The 19063-nt window shown below is 40.9% G+C and overlaps 1 protein-coding gene across 2 annotated transcripts in view; it reads right to left on the bottom strand.

Moving 5' to 3' along the window:
* The window catches only part of CERT1 (ceramide transporter 1), a 144659-nt gene that overhangs the window by 45817 nt on the left and 79779 nt on the right, over window positions 1–19063 (bottom strand). For both annotated transcript variants that reach the window (XM_061620535.1, XM_061620527.1), the window contains exons 7-8: window positions 7229–7386; window positions 6057–6149 (exon numbers count right to left, since the gene is read on the bottom strand). In XM_061620535.1, the coding sequence (XP_061476519.1) occupies window positions 6057–6149; window positions 7229–7386 (251 nt within the window). The remainder of the gene's footprint in view (window positions 1–6056; window positions 6150–7228; window positions 7387–19063) is intronic.

Raw genomic sequence — 19063 nt, 5'->3', positions numbered from 1 at the left:
TCTCCTTCCCACCTTTCCTTCCTCTAGTTGCAAACCCCCAACTCCCTTGCCCACATCCATCAAGATTTGTGTTCACTTCATTCACATTTTTAACTCTTAAATGTGCTATGTTCACATTTCCTTGGTAACTTTGCCCTGCCCCTCTCTTTGAATGCCTAAACTGTAATTCTAAAAGCTCAACTGAAGTTTTAAGTTACTGCAATGCTAGAAATTTGGGGACTGAAGGAAATTTTCATTTGGATAGCAGAATTATCAGTTAGGAGGCAATACCCTCATTCCCCTTCCCCGTTCCTACACTCCTGGTTTACACCATTACATTTTATGTTTATTATTTACATCACTGACCTTTTGTTTATAATAAGGTAGAGAGAACATAGGCTCTGCTACTGTCTTCCCATATGCCTGAATCAACTGTTAAGCAAGGGGTACTACCATACAGGGGTCATAAGACCAGACCTAAGTGACCATCAGCACTAAGAGTAGAGGACAAATACCATAAATGATATTGGAACAGAGAACATGCCACTAAGCATGCATATATCAAACGCAAACTGGTGGAGAGTTACAAGTACTGGGGTTCACAATGTCTGTTTCTCAGCTGACACTATTTAATATTAATTTTTGCTGTGCTTTGTCTATCGACAAGTGGCACAGAAGTTAATGCTACTAACACAGGGGGTATGATTCAGTCCAAATCAAACACATTTAAGACTAAGTAATTTCAATGGTATGTTTAATGCTCAACTCTCCACCATTGAAATAAATAGTCCTTAAAGAGCTCACCCTTGAGTGGATTGCACATAGGGAGCTTTGAGGGGCCATTTCTCATTTCTGAGCAGTGTGTAAGAAATCTATTGTAAGAAATCAGTCCTTTAGGGTGGCAGCACCTACATTTTGGAACTCCGTGCCTATTGACATTAGGCAGACACCTTCATTATACTATTTTCAGCACCTGCTAAAAACATTTCTGTTTAGGCAAGTCTACCCAGGCACGTAGAAGCTATTGTGTTTTTTATCTGTTTTTAACTTGTCAATGGTTTTATTATTTTGAATGTTTCTAAATGCCTGTCTTTAACTGTTTTTGCCAATAATTTTATTGTTTTAATTCCTTCTGTAAACTGGTTTGAGATTTTTTTACAATAAAGCAGTACATAAATGTTGTACATAAAATACATACATAAATTTTGGAGTCACTGTGGCCTTTGGGTCTCTTTTTCCTTTCAGGAACAAAGGAATCTACCTTATACTGACTCAGAAGTATATTGAAAGAGAGAAGGAAAGCAAAAGCAAAAGGAGACAGAAACACAGTTAGAACCCTAAATGCAACTATACAGTGACTAGTACGTAGGGACAAAAAACTATTACAATAGTTATTGTATAGAAATAGAAGAGCACAACAAAAAGGGGAGAACAAGAGCCCTATTCCAAAAGATTAGAGAAATGAAAGGTAAATTTAAACCATGAGTAAGGGTGTTGAATAATCAACAGGGGAACACATTGACTGACAGAGAAAAAATAAAAAGGAAGATGGAAGCAATACACTGAAGAACTCTATAAAAGAGATGCAAGGATGACAGATTCATTCACAGAGGAACCATATGATGAAGAACCAGAAATTTTAGAATGTGAGGTAAAAGCTGCTCTTAAAATACTTGGAAGAAACAAACAGCAGGAACAGATGGCATACCAATAGAGTTGCTCCAAGCTACTGAGACTGAATCTCTCCAAATTTTGACAAAAAGTTGTCAACAAATTGGAAAATAAAACAGATTGGAAAATAAAATAATGGCCCACAGATTGGAAGAGTTCCATATACATCCCAATTCCAAAGAAAGGGGATCCCAGAGAATGCAGTAGTTATCGAACAATTGCCTTAATATCCCATGCAAGTTAAGTAATGCAAGATTCTACAACCAAGGCTCTGACCATATATGGAACGAGAAATGCCAGACCTCCAAGCTGGATTTAGAAAGGGAAGAGGCACCAGAGATCATATTGCAAACATACATTGGAATTCAGAGCTTGGAAAAGTTACTTTTTTGAACTACAACTCCCATCAGCCCCAGCCAGCATGGCCACTGGATTGGGCTGATGGGAGTTGTAGTTCAAAAAAGTAACTTTTCCAAGCTCTGCACTGGATAATGGAATGGAGCAAGGAATTTCAGAAGAAAATCACCCTGTGCTTTATAGATTATAGCAAAGGCTTTGACAGTGTAGATCATGAAAAACTATGAAATGCTTTAAAGGAAATGGGGGTGCCACAGCAACTAATTGTCCAAATGTGCAACCTATACTCTGGACAAGACACTACTGTAAGGACAGAATATGGAGAAACCGACTGGTTCCCCATTGGAAAGGGTGTGAGACAGGGGTGTATTTTATCACCCTAGTTATTTAATCTGTATGCAGAACATACGGAAAGTGGGATTGGACCAAGATGAAGGAGGTGAGAAAATTGGAGGGAGAAATATCAATAATTTAAGATATGCAGATGATACCATACTACTAGCAGAAGCCAGTAATGATTTGAAACGAATGCTGAGGAAAGTTAAAAAGGAAAGCACAAAAGCAGGACTACAGCTGAACGTCAAAAAGACTAAAGTAATGACAACAGAAGATTTATGTAACTTTACAGTTGACAATGAGGACATTGAACTTGTCAAGGAGTATCAGTACCTTGGCACAGTCATTAACCAAAATGGAGACAACAGTCAAGAAATCAGAAGAAGGCTAGGACTGGGGAGGACAGCTATGAGAGAACTAGAAAAGGTCCTCAAATGCAAAGATGCATCACTGAACACTAAAGTCAGGATCATTCAGACCATGGTATTCCCAATCTCTATGTATGGATGTGAAAGTTGGACAGTGAAAAAAGTGGATAAAAGAAAAATCAACTCATTTGAAATGTGGTATTGGAGGAGAGCTTTGCAGATACCATGGACTGCGAAAAAGACAAATAATTGGGTGTTAGAACAAATTAAACCAGAACTGTCACTAGAAGCTAAAATGATGAAACTGAGGTTATCATACTTTGGACACATCATGAGAAGACATGATTCATTAGAAAAGACAATAATGCTGGGAATATCAGCAGGGAGTAGAAAAGGAGGAAGGCCAAACAAGAGATGGATTGATTCCATCAAGGAAGCCACAGTCCTGAACTTACAAGATCTGAACAGGGTGGTTCATGACAGATGCTCTTGGAGGTCACTGATTCATAGGGTCGCCATAAATTGTAATTGACTTGAAGGCACATAAACAACAACAACAAAGTCCAGTACTGATGACATGGACTAGCATTGGGTCTCCATGATTCCAGGCAATAGTCTTTTCCAGAAACTAATTTTGGACCTTTGTACGCAAAGCATATGCCTCACTCACCACTGAGCTAAAAGTATCTTTTAAAATCATACTTTTCAGTTCACTAATGAATGCACATCATACCTAGAGCAGATACACACCATTCATTAATGCACATTCAACACACATTTGAAGCACATGAATCACACCACAGCATTATGGGAACTGTAGTTTGTTAAGGGTAGTGGGAACAATAACTGAGGGGGAAACTACACTTCCCAGGATTATTTAGGGGAAGTCATGTGCTTTAAATGATGAAATATTTACATAAGCATGACTGTCAAAGATGTTTATTATTTACACAACCACTGAAGATATTTGTAGTGCAAGCCTATGTTTGTTTACTCAGAAGCAAGTCCTAATGTATTCAATGGGGCTTACTCAAACAGGGAAGTGTGCACAACTGCAATCTCAAGTAATAAGAAACTTCACTCACCCACCCCAAACTTCAGAATCATGCCACTTTAAGCTGTTTTGCAACTGTTTATACTTGTATTTATGGTTATTGGATTTTAAAGGGATTTGTTTCTTGTTGTGAGCTGCCTTGGTTTGCAATCACCAACCCTACCTCACAGGGTTGTTGGGAAGACTCCATACACACACACAAACACACAGGAAATATAAAAATACACACACCCCATATAATAGTTTGTCAAAACCAGTTGGTCATTGCAGATTTTTTTTTAAAAAAAGTAAAATCAGTATCAGTTTCCTACATAATAAAAGCATGTAAGCCCTGCCTAATTGCTTTAAAAGATAGGATTAGAGGGGGGGAGGCAGATTTACAACACAAAGAAAATCTTTTGCTATGTTCACTATGTTTAATTTCTGTGTATATGTTTTTATATTGAGTATATTATATATTTTTACTGTACGTTGCCCAGAGTGGTGGGACAACCTGCCAGATGGGTGTCTAATAAATCCAATAAATAAATAAATAAATTCACTCAAAAGCCCCATTAATTTATAGCATAATCCTAACCATGTCTACTCAAAGTTAAGTCCTATTGAATTCAATGGGGTTTACACAAAGATAATCTTTTGCTATGTTCACTCAAAAGCCCATTAATTTACAGCACAATCCTAACCATGTCTACTCAAAAGTAAGTCCTATTGAATTCAATGGGGTGTACTCCAGGTATGCATGATTAGCATTGCAGCTTTACTCCCAGAAAAGCCACTACTGGATTAAAGCTTCATGTTGGGAAGGTTTTCAAAACCCTGCCCTCTTCAACAGCCCAAGAAAATTTAAACTTGTTTGAATTCTGCATGTATGAGAGAAAAAGACTGAAAACTATATACTTACTCAATTTATGAAACAACAGCTTTCAGGCCTTGCAAGAAATTAGTCCTTTAATGTGGCAGCACCTACGCAATGTGGTCTTGGTACTATCTGGAGATCAACACTTATTGGCTATAAACTTAAATGGGCGGGGTTAGAGTAGCCAGCTATGAGCTCGTTCAACAGAAATTGCGGGGAGGGGATGCAGACATTTTGGTGTACAGTAGGGCCCTGCTTTGCGGATTTCCACTTTAAGGCGTTCCGCTGATGCGGCACCTTTCGTTTTCCAATTTAAAGGGTTTTTCCCCCTTTTGCGCCGTTTTGGCATCATTTTCACACAATGCGGCCCATTCAAGTCAATGGAGTTCCGCTTTACGGTGTTTTCCGCTTTACGGCGGGGGTCCAGAACGGAACCCGCCGTATAAGCAGGGCCCTACTGTATATCTCAAGAACCAGGCCACCTAGAAATTTATTTTTTAAAAAAATGAAAGCTGAGTGTCCGGAGATTAAGGTGACTTACCCTGAGACCCAGACAGGACCCCCAAAATCTTGAGTCTCTGGGCAAAAACCGGACACCTAGCAACCCTAATACACATCCTTCCCAGTGCTGTCTCTGATATAGCATAAAGAGCTGCAGTAGCAACAGTACATCTGAATAGTATTTGAGCACCAACATGCCAACCAAACATTAAATGTATTTCCTATTTGTATGAGCACATGTTCTAGGTAATTAGAACAGAACCCTGATTTAGGATGGACAATCGTCAAGCTTTCTTACCACTCTAGATAATGGCTTTATTCAAAATCTTAGCTGTAAAACCTTCACACTATTCCAAAGATTCTTCATACTCTCAGGAGCAGATTTGTTAGCAATATTTGTTATCATCACAGGACTGGGACATAACTGGCTCACCTGCATAGCAGATAAAGAATTATAATGCTTCCAGCCACATCCCTTTCCTTCAAAAAAATCTTTACAGTCAATTCAAGCTGATGTAAAATCTGCTAAAGTGGAAAGGTAGGACATTTTGCCTTCAGGGCCATAATTTACAGCTATACTTGCTTCATCCTTGTTATATTTAATGAGACTTAGCATGAGAAACAGAACAATTGATTGCACTGGGAATACTCCCTTTTGATTATCAACTGATTAAAAACTAAGGGAAAGGTTTTAGCAAGAATGGTTTTTAAGCTACTGAGTTTTAAACAGTACAAAGTCATAACCTTTCTTGATGCTCAGGAAGTTTGATCTGAAACTTTGCTTCCAGGTATTCAAGAGTCAGGGTAAATAATGAAAAGATAAATATTTAAACTGCACTGCCTGGTCTTCTGGTATTTTCTTCAGGGCTACCTTACTGGAGGAACACCACCAATGTATAGCCTATGAACAGAGCTACAGCATACCAGTTCATACCTCATAATCTGGCCCTCCAAAATGAGACTTTTTTTTAAGCTCTGTCATAGCATTTTTGTAGGCTTCTTCTATTCGCCTCCTTTTTTCAATTTCCTGTAAGAATACATACAAAGACAGAAGTTTATTCCGAAACAAACACTGAAACAAACACTGAACACTATCCGATAGCATTTTCATAAATTACTATATCATACCATAAGATACAGAGGCACAGCAGACTATTGGGTTATTGAAAATGGTAAAAGAAAGAAATGGTGTCATGATGAAAGCTATAGGAACAATTGGAATGTTAGCCTTCAACTAACTAAAAGACCATATAGCAATTAAAAATGAAACAGAAACTAAGAAATGCTATACTGTTATTACCCTTCAGGAAGAGGCCTTTGGTTGCAATAAAGAAGTTCAACATTATAGAGAAAAATGAAAAAGTTGGTTATAACCATTTGCCGCAAGAGTCTAGGAATGTAATGGTATCTACTACAATTGCATTCCTATGAACCCATTTTAGAGTGCAACTTATTCCCTTAAACTTAAGCCAATAAAATGGCTGCTATTTTGAAAAGCACCAAGAGGCAGGAGCAACAGCAAGATTGTCCAGAAAAAGTAACATAGGTTACTTTCTGCACTTGTTAAGGTTAAGAAAGTGAAGAGGTGGGCCTGTAGTAGGAGGGGAGAATTTGTGGAATTCAGGGGGTCACTTTGTACCTGGTTTGTTTCAGGTTCAGCAACAGCCAAATACTCTCAGCCCAGCATAAAGAGTTACAATACACTTCACAACTATGTAACACTATTCACAAATGAACAGTATGCCTCACGTAGGGTAAAGGTTTTTCTTGGTTCCCCATAAGATTCAAAAATTATTTCTGAAGCTTATGTTTTAATCCTATTTTAAACTACTTAAATATCAGTTTGTAAGAAATGCACTTCACACAAACAACAGCAACAGACTGTAATCAGGTCTGTGGATGGAGAACCGAAACACAACGTGTGATATATATGCTCAATAACATGACCATGACAAAGGAAAGGCTGACATTTTAAAAGTTTTTTTTAAAAGCGTTTGTCAAATTCATCCTTAAGGTACATAACTGCACGTAAATATATAACCATCCTCAGTATACCTGAAGACAAACACACACAATTTAATCCTTAGGAAAGCTGTGAAATCTTACCTTATCCAATCTTTTCTGCCAGCTCTCTTCACGTTTTACCATTAGCTCAATACAATGAGAAAGTGTAGCAAGGATTCCAGCTGTTGTTGCCTTGAAAGTTATAGCTTCCCCTTTAAAGTCAATGCCATTTATTCCTTTGGGCGTTACATGTGGAAACACTAAAACAAACAGATTAAGAGGTTAATCAGTACAAACCTTGCTTACTCAAATGAAAGTTACCTCAAAAAGCATTTACTGCATGCTTGGCCTGTGTGGAGTTTAAATCATTAGAGTTCACCTATTCGCAGAGCAAAGAGAAAGCTCAATAGGAGAAATTTCCCCTCTTCAGCTACATCTTAGCATATTCTCTCCGTTCTTCCACACTGTGTAACTGCACTGGGGGAAAATATCATGTGGGTGGCAGGAGTGGTAATACTCTTGTAACAATAGCAGTTTGACAGCTTGAAGTGGGACCTAATTAAAACAGAACCACCTTAAAGCCTAGGAGATGCAGTATTTCAAAATCAGTAATTAACATGCACTTGAATCTGGTTATGAACTGTGAAAAGTGTCCTCAAGAAAAGTGATCAGGTTTGTACTGATGTCCTACGAAGTGGAAAGACACTTTCTGAATATACCTAAACAAATGAATTTTCCTTAGTTACCGTGATTTCGAATACTGCATACTACATCAGCCATCTGTTGCTAAGCTTGTATGAATTTTAAAAAGTAATCTATTTAAAAGTACATGAGCCAGAATGTTATAAAAATACATCAACATGTATTAAGGATGGCAAAACATATTATTCAAACCATGTCCAGAGTTGACATAGGAAGCAGTCATCTCCAGTCTTAACAAGAGCCTGTATTTAGTAATGTCATGGGCCAGAATATGGCTTACTACAAGCATTTACTACATCCAAATTAGGTGAGCTTTAACACGTACAAACTAAATCCATAATCCGTAATCAATAACTGAAGCCAGTGTATTACAAGTTATTACAATGTGGCAGGAGCTCAGTATTTTAGTTGTTCAAAATTCTTCAGATACATATTCAGTGATTACTACAACTACTCAGTGGTTGACAGTATTATCAGAACCAGTGAGGAGGGAAAGAGCGGAGGCTGAAAGATAAGGTTACCTAGTTTATGGCTGAGGCTAGGTCTGAAGCAGCGAGTTTCCAGCTCATGCACCAAGAGCTGTCATAGGAATTACTGCTAATGGCAGCTTCTGAAAATGAGTGGACAGATCTGTTAATAGAATCTTATCCGACAGAAGCTAACACATGAAGCCTCTCTTCTGCTGTGGGATCAATGTAACATTTCACACGGGTCGTTACTTGACAAAGAGAAGTGGTGGTATTGACAATTTCAGCTCAATCAGTTCAATTCAAGTGAAGGACATAAAACAGCCAAGATGTCCATTACCCTACTGTTGCTTTTGGAAACCTTGTAGCCGATCAAGACAATTAAAAAAAAAAAGAGATACAAAAACCAGCATATTTCAGAGGACATTGGTTCAAGGCCTCTCGTGGTTTGTTTCCCAACCCCCTATTAAAAGTTTTTGCCTTATACAATATAGAATCTTAAACAAATACAAATGACCAGAAAACTGATAATAAGTTACAGAAAGCACCGCATAGAAAGAAACATGACAACTATGCACAGAATAGTAACTGTAATTACTATTAGGCTTGGTAGTTACTCCAACTTTCAAAAACTAGAGTAAATGACAACATTTCACAAACCACCTTTACGACTGCCCTCCCCTGCAACTCCAGGCACTTAAGAAAATTTCTAGAGCTCTGGATATTTTAAAAAAGAAAGGAAGAGAGATTAAAAACCAATTATTCCTCTGGTTTCATGGACCTATTTAATATTATTCTACATGGAATTGGTTTAGTAGTTTGCTAGGACCATAGACTGGTAAAATTTGGCCTGACCCACAAGCTCCCTTGGTGCACAAAAGTTCTCATGTATACAATGGATATCCTTCCCTTTGATATATCATGGACAGCTGTGCAAGCACATATCCACCATTCATGTGAAATGGCCTCTCTAAAACCAATGAACAGGGAAGCCACTGCTCAATGGGAGCTCCATGGATACACTGTAGCTCAGATGAAGCTCTGGATCAATGTTTTCCTATGAAGATCCATGAAGAGGAGAGGGGAACAGAGAGATATTTGACCCCTGATACAATTTCAGAAACCTTGTTTTCAAACGGCTTCTGGTAAAAACATGTAGTCCAATACCTGGGTGGGCCATAACTGCACCAGGAGTTAGCTCAGGGAGAAGAGTCAGATGAAGATGAGGTCCCCGGGAGCATTGAAGGAAGGGAGAGCGCAGTCAGCCCGCAGACTCCCTCAGCCAGCCCCCCCATCAAGGCAGTTCCTGCTCCCCCTGCGAGCCCCCCGCCTGAGCCATTGGGAAGCGACCCCTTCCGCGTGCCAACTACACCCCCACAGCAATCCCCACCTGGCACTTCAAAGGCTTCCCAGCCAACCAGCTTCTTGCTCCCTGAAGCCGCCCAAAACAAAGAAAGACCTTCAGCGATTCCTGGGGTTCGCCAATTACTACCATCGGTTCATTGCTAATTATTCTGACAAGACTGCACCCCTCACAGACTGCCTGAAAGGGCCGGATCCCTTTCACTGGACTGATGCTGCGCAAGGAGCCTTCAAGGAGCCTTCAAGGAGCTGAAGGTGCAGTTCGCCTCGGAGCCCATACTGCAACAAGCGAACCCAGCACACTCCTTTGTGGTGGAGACGGATGCGTCAGACGAGGCCATCAGTGTGGTGCTTTTACAACCAGCACGGGGTGTGTGTCTGAGACCATGAGCTTACTTTTTGCGGAAGCTGACAGGTTCACAGCAAAATTACACCATGTGGGAAAAGGAGTTGCTGGCCATTCGGGATGCGTTTGAAACTTGGCGACACCTTTTGGAAGGAGCACAGCACGAGACTGAGGTGCGCACCAACCATCGGAACCTGGAGAGCCTCCACATTGCCCGTGCGCTGGGCGCAGTTCTTCGTTTGCTTCCACTTCAAGATCCATTACATTCCTTAGGCGCAGAATAAGTGAGCAGATGCCCTGTCCCGCAAACCAGAATACCTGGAGAATCAGACTCCGAGACCGCCGCAACTGATCATACCCCTTGAAAAGATGGTGGCAAGAGTGGGCCAGGACTCCTGGGTGGAGGATCTGCGGATGGTGCAAGAACAAGATCTGTTTGTCCAGGAGAAGCGCTCAGAGTTAGAGGAGTAGCCTACTGGAAGTGCAGAAGGGGGGGTGCTGTATCATCATGATACCATGTACGTGTCCCCAGAGACGTGAGAGCCAAGGTCCTGCATCAGTGTCATGACGCCTCCACTGCTGGGCACTTTGAAGTCTTCAAAACCTTGCAATCAGTCACCAGGGAGTTTTGGTGGCCCCGTATGAAGGGGGAGGTGGAGAGCTATGTCCAGTCCTGCCCCACCTGTGCCAGAGCTAAACACATCACGGAACGGCCACTCCCTACCCACCAGGGTCCTTGGCAGATGGTAACTATGGACTTTATCACTGACCTTCCCTTGTTGTTGGTGGATGCTTTTACTAAAATGTTTTTAAATTGTTTTAAATTTTTTAAATTGTGTTTTAAATTGTTTTTAAAAGATGTGTTTTAAATTTGTATATTTGTTTTTAATGTTTTTAGTTTCTGTAAACCGCCCAGAGAGCTTCAGCTATGGGGCGGTATATAAATACAATAAATAAATAAATAAAATGGCGTGCATAGGACTCCCAAATGCACGAGACACAGCTCAACTGTATGTGCAGCATGTGTACAGATTGCACGGCTTCCCAGACAGTTTAGTTTCAGACCGAGGGACACAGTTTACGGCTTGGTTTTGGCGTGCCTTGTGGCAACTGCTGCAGAGCAAACTAAGACTGTCGTCGACTCATTGCCTGCAGACGGACGGTCAGACTGAGAGAGTGAATGCCACGTTAGAGCAATATCTCCGCTGTTATGTCAACTCCAGCAGGACAACTGGGTGTCCTTTTTGCCTCTAGTGGAGTTTGCTTACAACACAGTGCACACTACCACGCAACAGGCTCCATTCTTTGTCAACCTGGGATACTGCCCCTGAGCAGCAACCCCTCCGTTCCGGCAGCCAAAGACTTCGTGCAAGAGCTCCAGGCAATGCAGCAGCTGTTAAAGGAACAGTTAGAGAGGGCAAAGGCGGACTATAAGAGAGCTACAGACCAACATCGACAGGAGAGGCCGTAATCCACGTGGGAGACAGGGTGTGGATGTCCACATGTTACCTGCCTACACGGGGGCACTGCCATAAGTTAGAAGATCAAAAGGTGGGGCCCTTTGAGGTGGAGGCTCAGATCAATCCAGTGGCTTTTCATCTGAGACTGCCTCCATTCTTCAATACACACCGTGTTTCATCACTCCCTGCTTACTCTGGAACACCACCCGAAACCCCACAGAATGCCAGAGGTGCCTCCGCCCCCCCATCGCGGTGAACGGACAAGAGGAATATGAAGTGGAGCAGATTTTGGACTCACGGAATATTTGATTCACTGGAAGGGATACAACCAGATGGAGTGTTTGTGGGAATCAGCCGACGACATTCATGTGCCGGACTTGGTGAGGGACTTCCATGATGCTTACCTGGACAAGCGCAAGCCCAGGGGGTGGGGCGAGATGGTGCATGGAGGGAGGAGATGATGTTGCGCCCCAGGTGCACCAGGAGTTAGCTCAGGGAGAGGAGTCAGATGAAGATGAGGTCCCTGGAAGCACTGAAGGAAGGGAGAGCGCAGTCAGCCTGCAGACTCCCTTGGCCAGCCCCCCCATCAAGGCAGTTCCTGCTCTGCCTGCGAGCCCCCTGCCTGAGCCGTTGGGAAGCAACCCCTCACGCGCACCAACCATGCCCCCACAGGAATCCCCACCTGGTATTTCAAACGCTTCCTAGCCAACCAGCTTCCTGCTCCCTGAAGTCGAGCCATTGCCTATCACAGCCCCGCTGTCAGATGGGCCATTGGAGGCTCACCCCCCTCACCCCACGCAAGATGGTGTGACAAAAACGTCCTTGAGAGGGTGGAACTTCGGAGGAGCCATCGTTTACAGGCGAAGACCTTCCCTACTTAAGCAGGTGCCTGCCCAGGCTCCAGTGCTGATTCAACTCTCCCCACATGCTGCAGAGACTAATTAGGTAGCTTAGCTAGGGAACGTAGTGAGCTGGAGCAGACAGGTTTATGAAGCATCACTCTAATAAAGCGAGAATTAAACCAAGCCTCATCTCCATCTTGTGTCTCAGGCTCTGGGCAGGACAATAATCCTGACTATTAGCCATGCTGGTTGGGGCTGATGAGAGTTGGTCGAACCACACCTGTGGAGCCATATTTTCCCCATCTTTGTTACTATATTGTAAGCAGCACATATCTTAACCCCTATTAGAAAAGAAAATGTTTTGTAAATTCTCAACACCATATTAAAAAAAAGCAGTGAAGCAAAACTTTCCATGTTAATTCAGGCAAGAAAAAACAAGTTGAGAAGTCAAAAAACAAATCCCCCCCCCAGTAGCTGGATGGTTTTAAAGAACTGTGCCATATTCTTTGAAAAGATGCAAGTGTAGTTTATAATGCTAATGACAAGAAAAAATGAAGAGTTCAAAATGACAGCTAAAGATGCCCACCTAATACAAAATTCTGTACAATCAGCTTGGATAAGGTAGCTTTTATCTAAAACTTATATTGGAATTAGTCACTAAAATGTAGGCCTACCTAATTTAATATTTAAGGGATATATCCAAAGGGAAAATATTTCAAGCTACAAAGAAAACTTTGTGATTAACTGGCTTTATAGAGAAGATTCTTCCCCCTCAGTTCTGTGGAAGACAAACCTATGTGATGAAGTAACTCTCACCAACTGAAGGTTGAGGATTTTGCTGAAAACCACAGATAAATACATAGAATTTATTAGTGGAACACAATTTATTACTGAAGCATATTTTCTAAAAAACCTTTCAGCTGACTTAAAGGAATACATTTCAAAGACAAAAACTGCCTTTTTGTAATGTCAGAAAAAGGGTTGATCTCTGCTCATAAAAGGCTCTTTGCTGTGAATGGAAGGAAGAGGGAGGTGGCTTTTGAAAATTTCCCCTTTCTCCTTCATCCCATTGTGCCACCTCCTAAGCTATTTCAAAGTGTCACCTAACAGTGGTGGGCTGGTACTCATTGGGACTGGTAGAGAGGAAGGCATGGAGACCAACAGTAGGTGGAGTCACAGCCAATGGCAGTCAGAGCTGCCCCCTGGCTTGTTGAAAGTAAGCAGGCAGGTGGCAGCTGGTTGATGGCAGACTGAGGTCTGTGGGGCAGTGTTCCAATTGCCCTAATGGACAAGCTTCCTCTGTCCCCTAATCCTTTGGAGCAGATGACAGAGCACATGGGGTGTTACATAGGGAAAGTCTATAAATGGAAATAATAATAATAATAATAATAAATTTATTTCTAGGCCGCCTATCTGGCTGCACAAGCGGCCACTCTAGGCAGCATACAAGATCAAGTAAAATACAACATACAAACTACATGAAAACCCAAGAACTACAATATAAAACGAAACCGAACCCACCCATAGCTAAAACCAATAACAATAATAATAATAATAATAATAAATTCACAGATGCCCACACCGATCAAAGAGTCTTCTGTGAATGAAAAGGTACAATAGGATATAATCCCATATCTGTATGTTCCTCATGTAAAAATCTCCAATTTGCACATTGTACTACTTCTTGCTAAAACACAAATGCATTGCCCCTATGGGGACAACAAAAAGATCCTAGTCCTACAGGCTTGTTGTTTAAAAGGTATCTTCATATGAAATCTAAATATTATAGATGTAATTTACCACTGAGTACCAAAAATACTCAGGAAGGAACTGGCAATCCCACCACATATATACGGTCTGCCTAGTAAACGTCACAAGACGACACCCTAAGAGTCGGAAAACGACTCGCACTGTAAGTGCGGGGACACATAAGAACATAAGAAGAGCCTGCTGGATCAGGCCAGTGGCCCATCTAATCCAGCATTCTCACAGTGGCCAACCAGGTGCCTGGGGGAAGCCCGCAAGCAGGATCCGAGTGCAAGAACACTCTCCCCTCCTGAGGCTTCCGGCAACTGGTTTTCAGAAGCATGCTGCCTCTGACTAGGGTGGCACAGCACAGCCATCATGGCTAGTAGCCATTGATAGCCCTGTCCTCCACGAATTTGTCTAATCTTCTTTTAAAGCCATCCAAGCTGGTGGCCATTACTGCATCTTGTGGGAGCAAATTCCATAGTTTAACTATGCGCTGAGTAAAGAAGTACTTCCTTTTGTCTGTCCTGAATCTTCCAACATTCAGCTTCTTTGAATATCCACGAGTTCTAGTATTATGAGAGAGGGAGAAGAACTTTTCTCTATCCACTTTCTCAATGCCAGGCATAATTTTATACACTTTTATCATGTCTCCTCTGACCCGCCTTTTCTCTAAAGTAACAAACCCCAAATGCTGCAACCTTTTCTCGTAAGGGAGTCGCTCCATCCCCTTGATCATTCTGGTTGCCCTCTTCGGAACCTTTTCCAACTCTATAATATCCTTTTTGAGATGAGGCGACCAGAACTGTACACAGTATTCCAAATGCGGCCACACCATAGATTTATACAACGGCATTATGATATCGGCTGTTTTATTTTCAATACCTTTTCTAATTATCGCTAGCATGGAATTTGCCTTTTTCACAGCTGCCGCACACTGGGTTGACATTTTCATCGTGCTGTCCACTACAACCCCGAGGTCTCTCTCCTGGTCGGTCACCGCCAGTTCAGACCCCATGAGCATATATGTGAAATTCAGATTTTTTTGCTCCAACATGCATAATTTTACACTTGTTTATATTGAATTGCATTTGCCATTTTTCTGCCCATTCACTCAGTTTGGAGAGGTCTTTTGGGAGCTCTTCGCAATCCCTTTTTGTTTTAACAACCCTGAACAATTTAGTGTCGTCAGCAAACTTGGCCACTTCACTGCTCACTCCTAATTCTAGGTCATTAATGAACAAGTTGAAAAGTACAGGTCCCAATACCGATCCTCGAGGGACTCCACTTTCTACAGCCCTCCATTGGGAGAACTGTCCGTTTATTACCACTGTCCGCTTTCTGCTTCTTAACCAATTCCTTATCCATAAGAGGACCTCTCCTCTTATTCCATGACTGCTAAGCTTCCTCAGAAGTCTTTGGTGAGGTACCTTGTCAAACGCTTTTTGAAAGTCTAAGTACACTATGTCCACTGGATCACCTCTATCTATATGCTTGTTGACACTCTCAAAGAATTCTAATAGGTTACTGAGACAGGACTTTCCCTTGCAGAAGCCATGCTGGCTCTGCTTCAGCAAAGCTTGTTCTTCTATGTGCTTAGTTAATCTAGCTTTGATAATACTTTCTACCAGTTTTCCAGGGATAGAAGTTAAGCTAACTGCCCTGTAATTTCCGGGATCCCCTCTGGATCCCTTTTTGAATATTGGCACTACATTTGCCACTTTCCAGTCCTCAGGCATGGAGAAGGACCTGAGGGACAAGTTACATATTTTACTTTTACCAAAAATACAAAGGCTACAACACAATTAAAGAACTTCAAATCAATGGTCAGGTTTTTAGTCAGTTTATTCATTAATAATGTTAATTAAAAAATCATCATTTAAAAATTATAATATTGACATATCTGGTACTATATACATCTCCACACTGAAGTTTCTCTAATATTCAGAAGAAATGGTTATACAGCTCACCTATTGTTGTTTTGTAGTTGTTATGTGCCTTCAAGTCAATTACGATTTATGGTGACCCTATGAATCAGTGACCTCCAAGAGCATCTGTCATGAACCACCCTGTTCAGATCTTGTACGTTCAGGTCTGTGGCTTCCTTGATGGAATCAATCCATCTCTTGTTTGGCCTTCCTCTTTTTCTACTTCCTTCTGTTTTTCCATGCATTATTGTCTTTTCTAATGAATCATGTCTTCTCATGATGTGTCCAAAGTATGATAACCTCAGTTTCATCATTTTAGCTTCTAGGGATAGTTCTGGTTTAATTTGTTTTGACACTCAATTATTTGTCTTTTTCGGAGTCCATGGTATGCGCAAAGCTCTCCTCCAACACCACATTTCAAATTAGTTGATTTTTCTCTTATCCACTTTTTTCACTGTCCAACTTTCACATCCATACACAGAAATCGGGAATACCATGGTGTGAATGATCCTGACTTTAGTATTCAGTGATACATCTTTGCATTTGAGGACCTTTTCTAGTTCTCTCATAGCTGCCCTCCCCAGTCCTAGCCTTCTTCTAATTTCTAGACTATTGTCTCCATTTTGATTAATGACTGTGCCAAGGTATTAATAATCCTTGACAAGTTCAATGTCCTCATTGTCAACTTTGAAGTTACATAAATCTTCTGTTGTCATTACTTGAGTCTTTTTGATGTTCAGCTGTAGTCCTGCTTTTGCGCTTTCCTCTTTAGCTTCCATCAGCATTCATTTCAAATCATTACTGGTTTCTGCTAGTAGTAGGGTATCGTCTGCATATCTTAAATTATTGATATTTCTCCCTCCAGTTTTCACACCTCCTTCATCTTGGTCCAATCCTGCTTTCCGTATGATATGTTCAGTGTATAGATTAAACAAATAGGGTGATAAAATACACCCCTGTCTCACACCCTTTCCGATGGGGAACCAATCGGTTTTTCCATATTCTGTCCTTACAGTACAGGTTGTGCATCAGGACAATTAGATGCTGTGGCACCCTCATTTCTTTTAAAGCATTCCATAGTTTTTCATGATCTACACAGTCATAGGCTTTGCTATAATCTATAAAGCACAGGGTGATTTTCTTCTAAAATTCCTTGATCTGTTTCATTATCCAACGTATGCTTGCGATATGATCTCTGGTGCCTCTTCCCTTTCTAAATCCAGCTTGGACATCTGCCATTTCCCGCTCCATATATGGTAAGAGCCTTTGTTGTAGAATCTTGGGCATTACTTTACTTGCATGGGATACTAAGGCAATAATTTGATAATTACTGCATTCCCTGGGATCCCCTTTCTTTGGAATTGGGATGTATATGGAACGCTTCCAGTCTCTGGGCCATTGTTTAGTTTTCCATATTTCTTGACAAATTTAGTCAAATTTTGGACAGATTCAGTCTCAGTAGCTTGTAGTAAATCTCTTGGTATGCCATCCGTTCCTGGTGAGTTGCTTCTTCCAAATATTTTAAGAGCATCTTTCACCTCACATTCTAACATTTCTGGTTCTTCCTCATATGGTTCCCTCCATGAATGAATCTGTCATCCTGGCATCTCTTTTATAGAGTTCTTCAGTGTATTGCTTCCATCTACCTTTTATTTCATCTCGGTCATTCAGTGTGTTCCCCTGTTGATTATTCAACATCCCTACTCTTGGTTTAAATTTCCCTTTCATTTCTCTAATCTTTTGGAACAGGGCTCTTGTTTTACCCTTTTTGTTGTCCTCTTCTATTTCTATACAATAACAATTGTAATAGTTCTCTTTGTCCCTATGTACTAGTCGCTGTATTGTTGCATTTAGGGTTCTGGCTGTGTTTCTATCTCCTTTTGCTTTCCTTCTCTCTTTAACCATTTTAAGAGTTCCTTCAGTCATCCATTGAGGTCTTTCTCTCTTTTTAACTAGAGGTCTTTTTGCATTCTTCCCTGATAATGTCTCTGACTTCACTCCATAGTTCTTCTGGTTCTCTGTCAACTAAGTTTAAAGCCTCAAACCTGTTCCTTATTAGATCTTTATATTCCTTGCGGATGTTATTTAAATTGTATTTTAGCATTATGATTGCTTTGTTGTTCTTCTTTAGCTTTACTCTGATTTTTGATACGACCAGTTCATGATCTGTACCGCAGTCTGCTCCTCGTCTTGTTTTCGCAGAAAGTATGGAACTTCTCCATCTGCTACCAATTATATAACCAATTTGATTCCTATATTGACCATTTGGTGATGTCCATGTGTGCAGTTGCTACTTCCCAGTAAAAACAGTGAAGATTCTTGTGGCACACCTTAAAGGCTAACAAATTTATTATGGCATAAAACAGTGTTCTCTAGGTTGCACTTCATCAGATGCATGAAATCTTATCTTGAGATGACAAGTATACAGTAGGGCCCCGCTAATACGGCAGGTTAGGGAGCAGGCCCCCGCCATAAAGCAGAAATCGCTGTAAAGCGGAACCCATTTACTATAATGGGCTGCGTCACACGAAAATGTTGCAAAATGCCGTAAAAGTGCAAAATCGGCTTTAAAATGTGGAATTTCCCCGAATTGAAAGCCGCCACATGAGCGGAATGCAGCAAAATGGAACTCCAGTAAGCGGGGCCCTACTGTATGGGTGTAGGAAGGAAAACAAATATTAGCAGTAATGTCAAAGGAAAACAGAATGCAGGAAACACACACAGTGATAATTATACTATTACTACACTTGATCTTAGGCAAAAGGCAGAAGAGCAATAAAATAATTAGTGACCATTCACAAAGTAGTGTTGATAACATCAATTTATTCCAGATACAAATCTAACATTAAAAAGTATAAGACTGAGAAACCAATTGAGAAACTAACAGGAGAACATTTCAACTTCCCAGGGCACTCTGTTGCTGACCTAGGTTTGAACAAAGAAACATCAAAAGAAGAATCCTGCATGAAACAGCTAAATAATTATTTATAAAGAAGTGCAATTCTATCACCTATGGCTTGAACTGAGATACTGGTTTTTATCTTACCACATACAGGAATTAACATAAACCCTGGCATTGGA

This window comes from Rhineura floridana, chromosome 1 (assembly GCF_030035675.1).
Source record: "Rhineura floridana isolate rRhiFlo1 chromosome 1, rRhiFlo1.hap2, whole genome shotgun sequence".
In the NCBI taxonomy this organism is placed as follows: Eukaryota; Metazoa; Chordata; class Lepidosauria; order Squamata; family Rhineuridae; genus Rhineura; species Rhineura floridana.
This window is presented reverse-complemented; position numbering and strand designations above follow the sequence as displayed.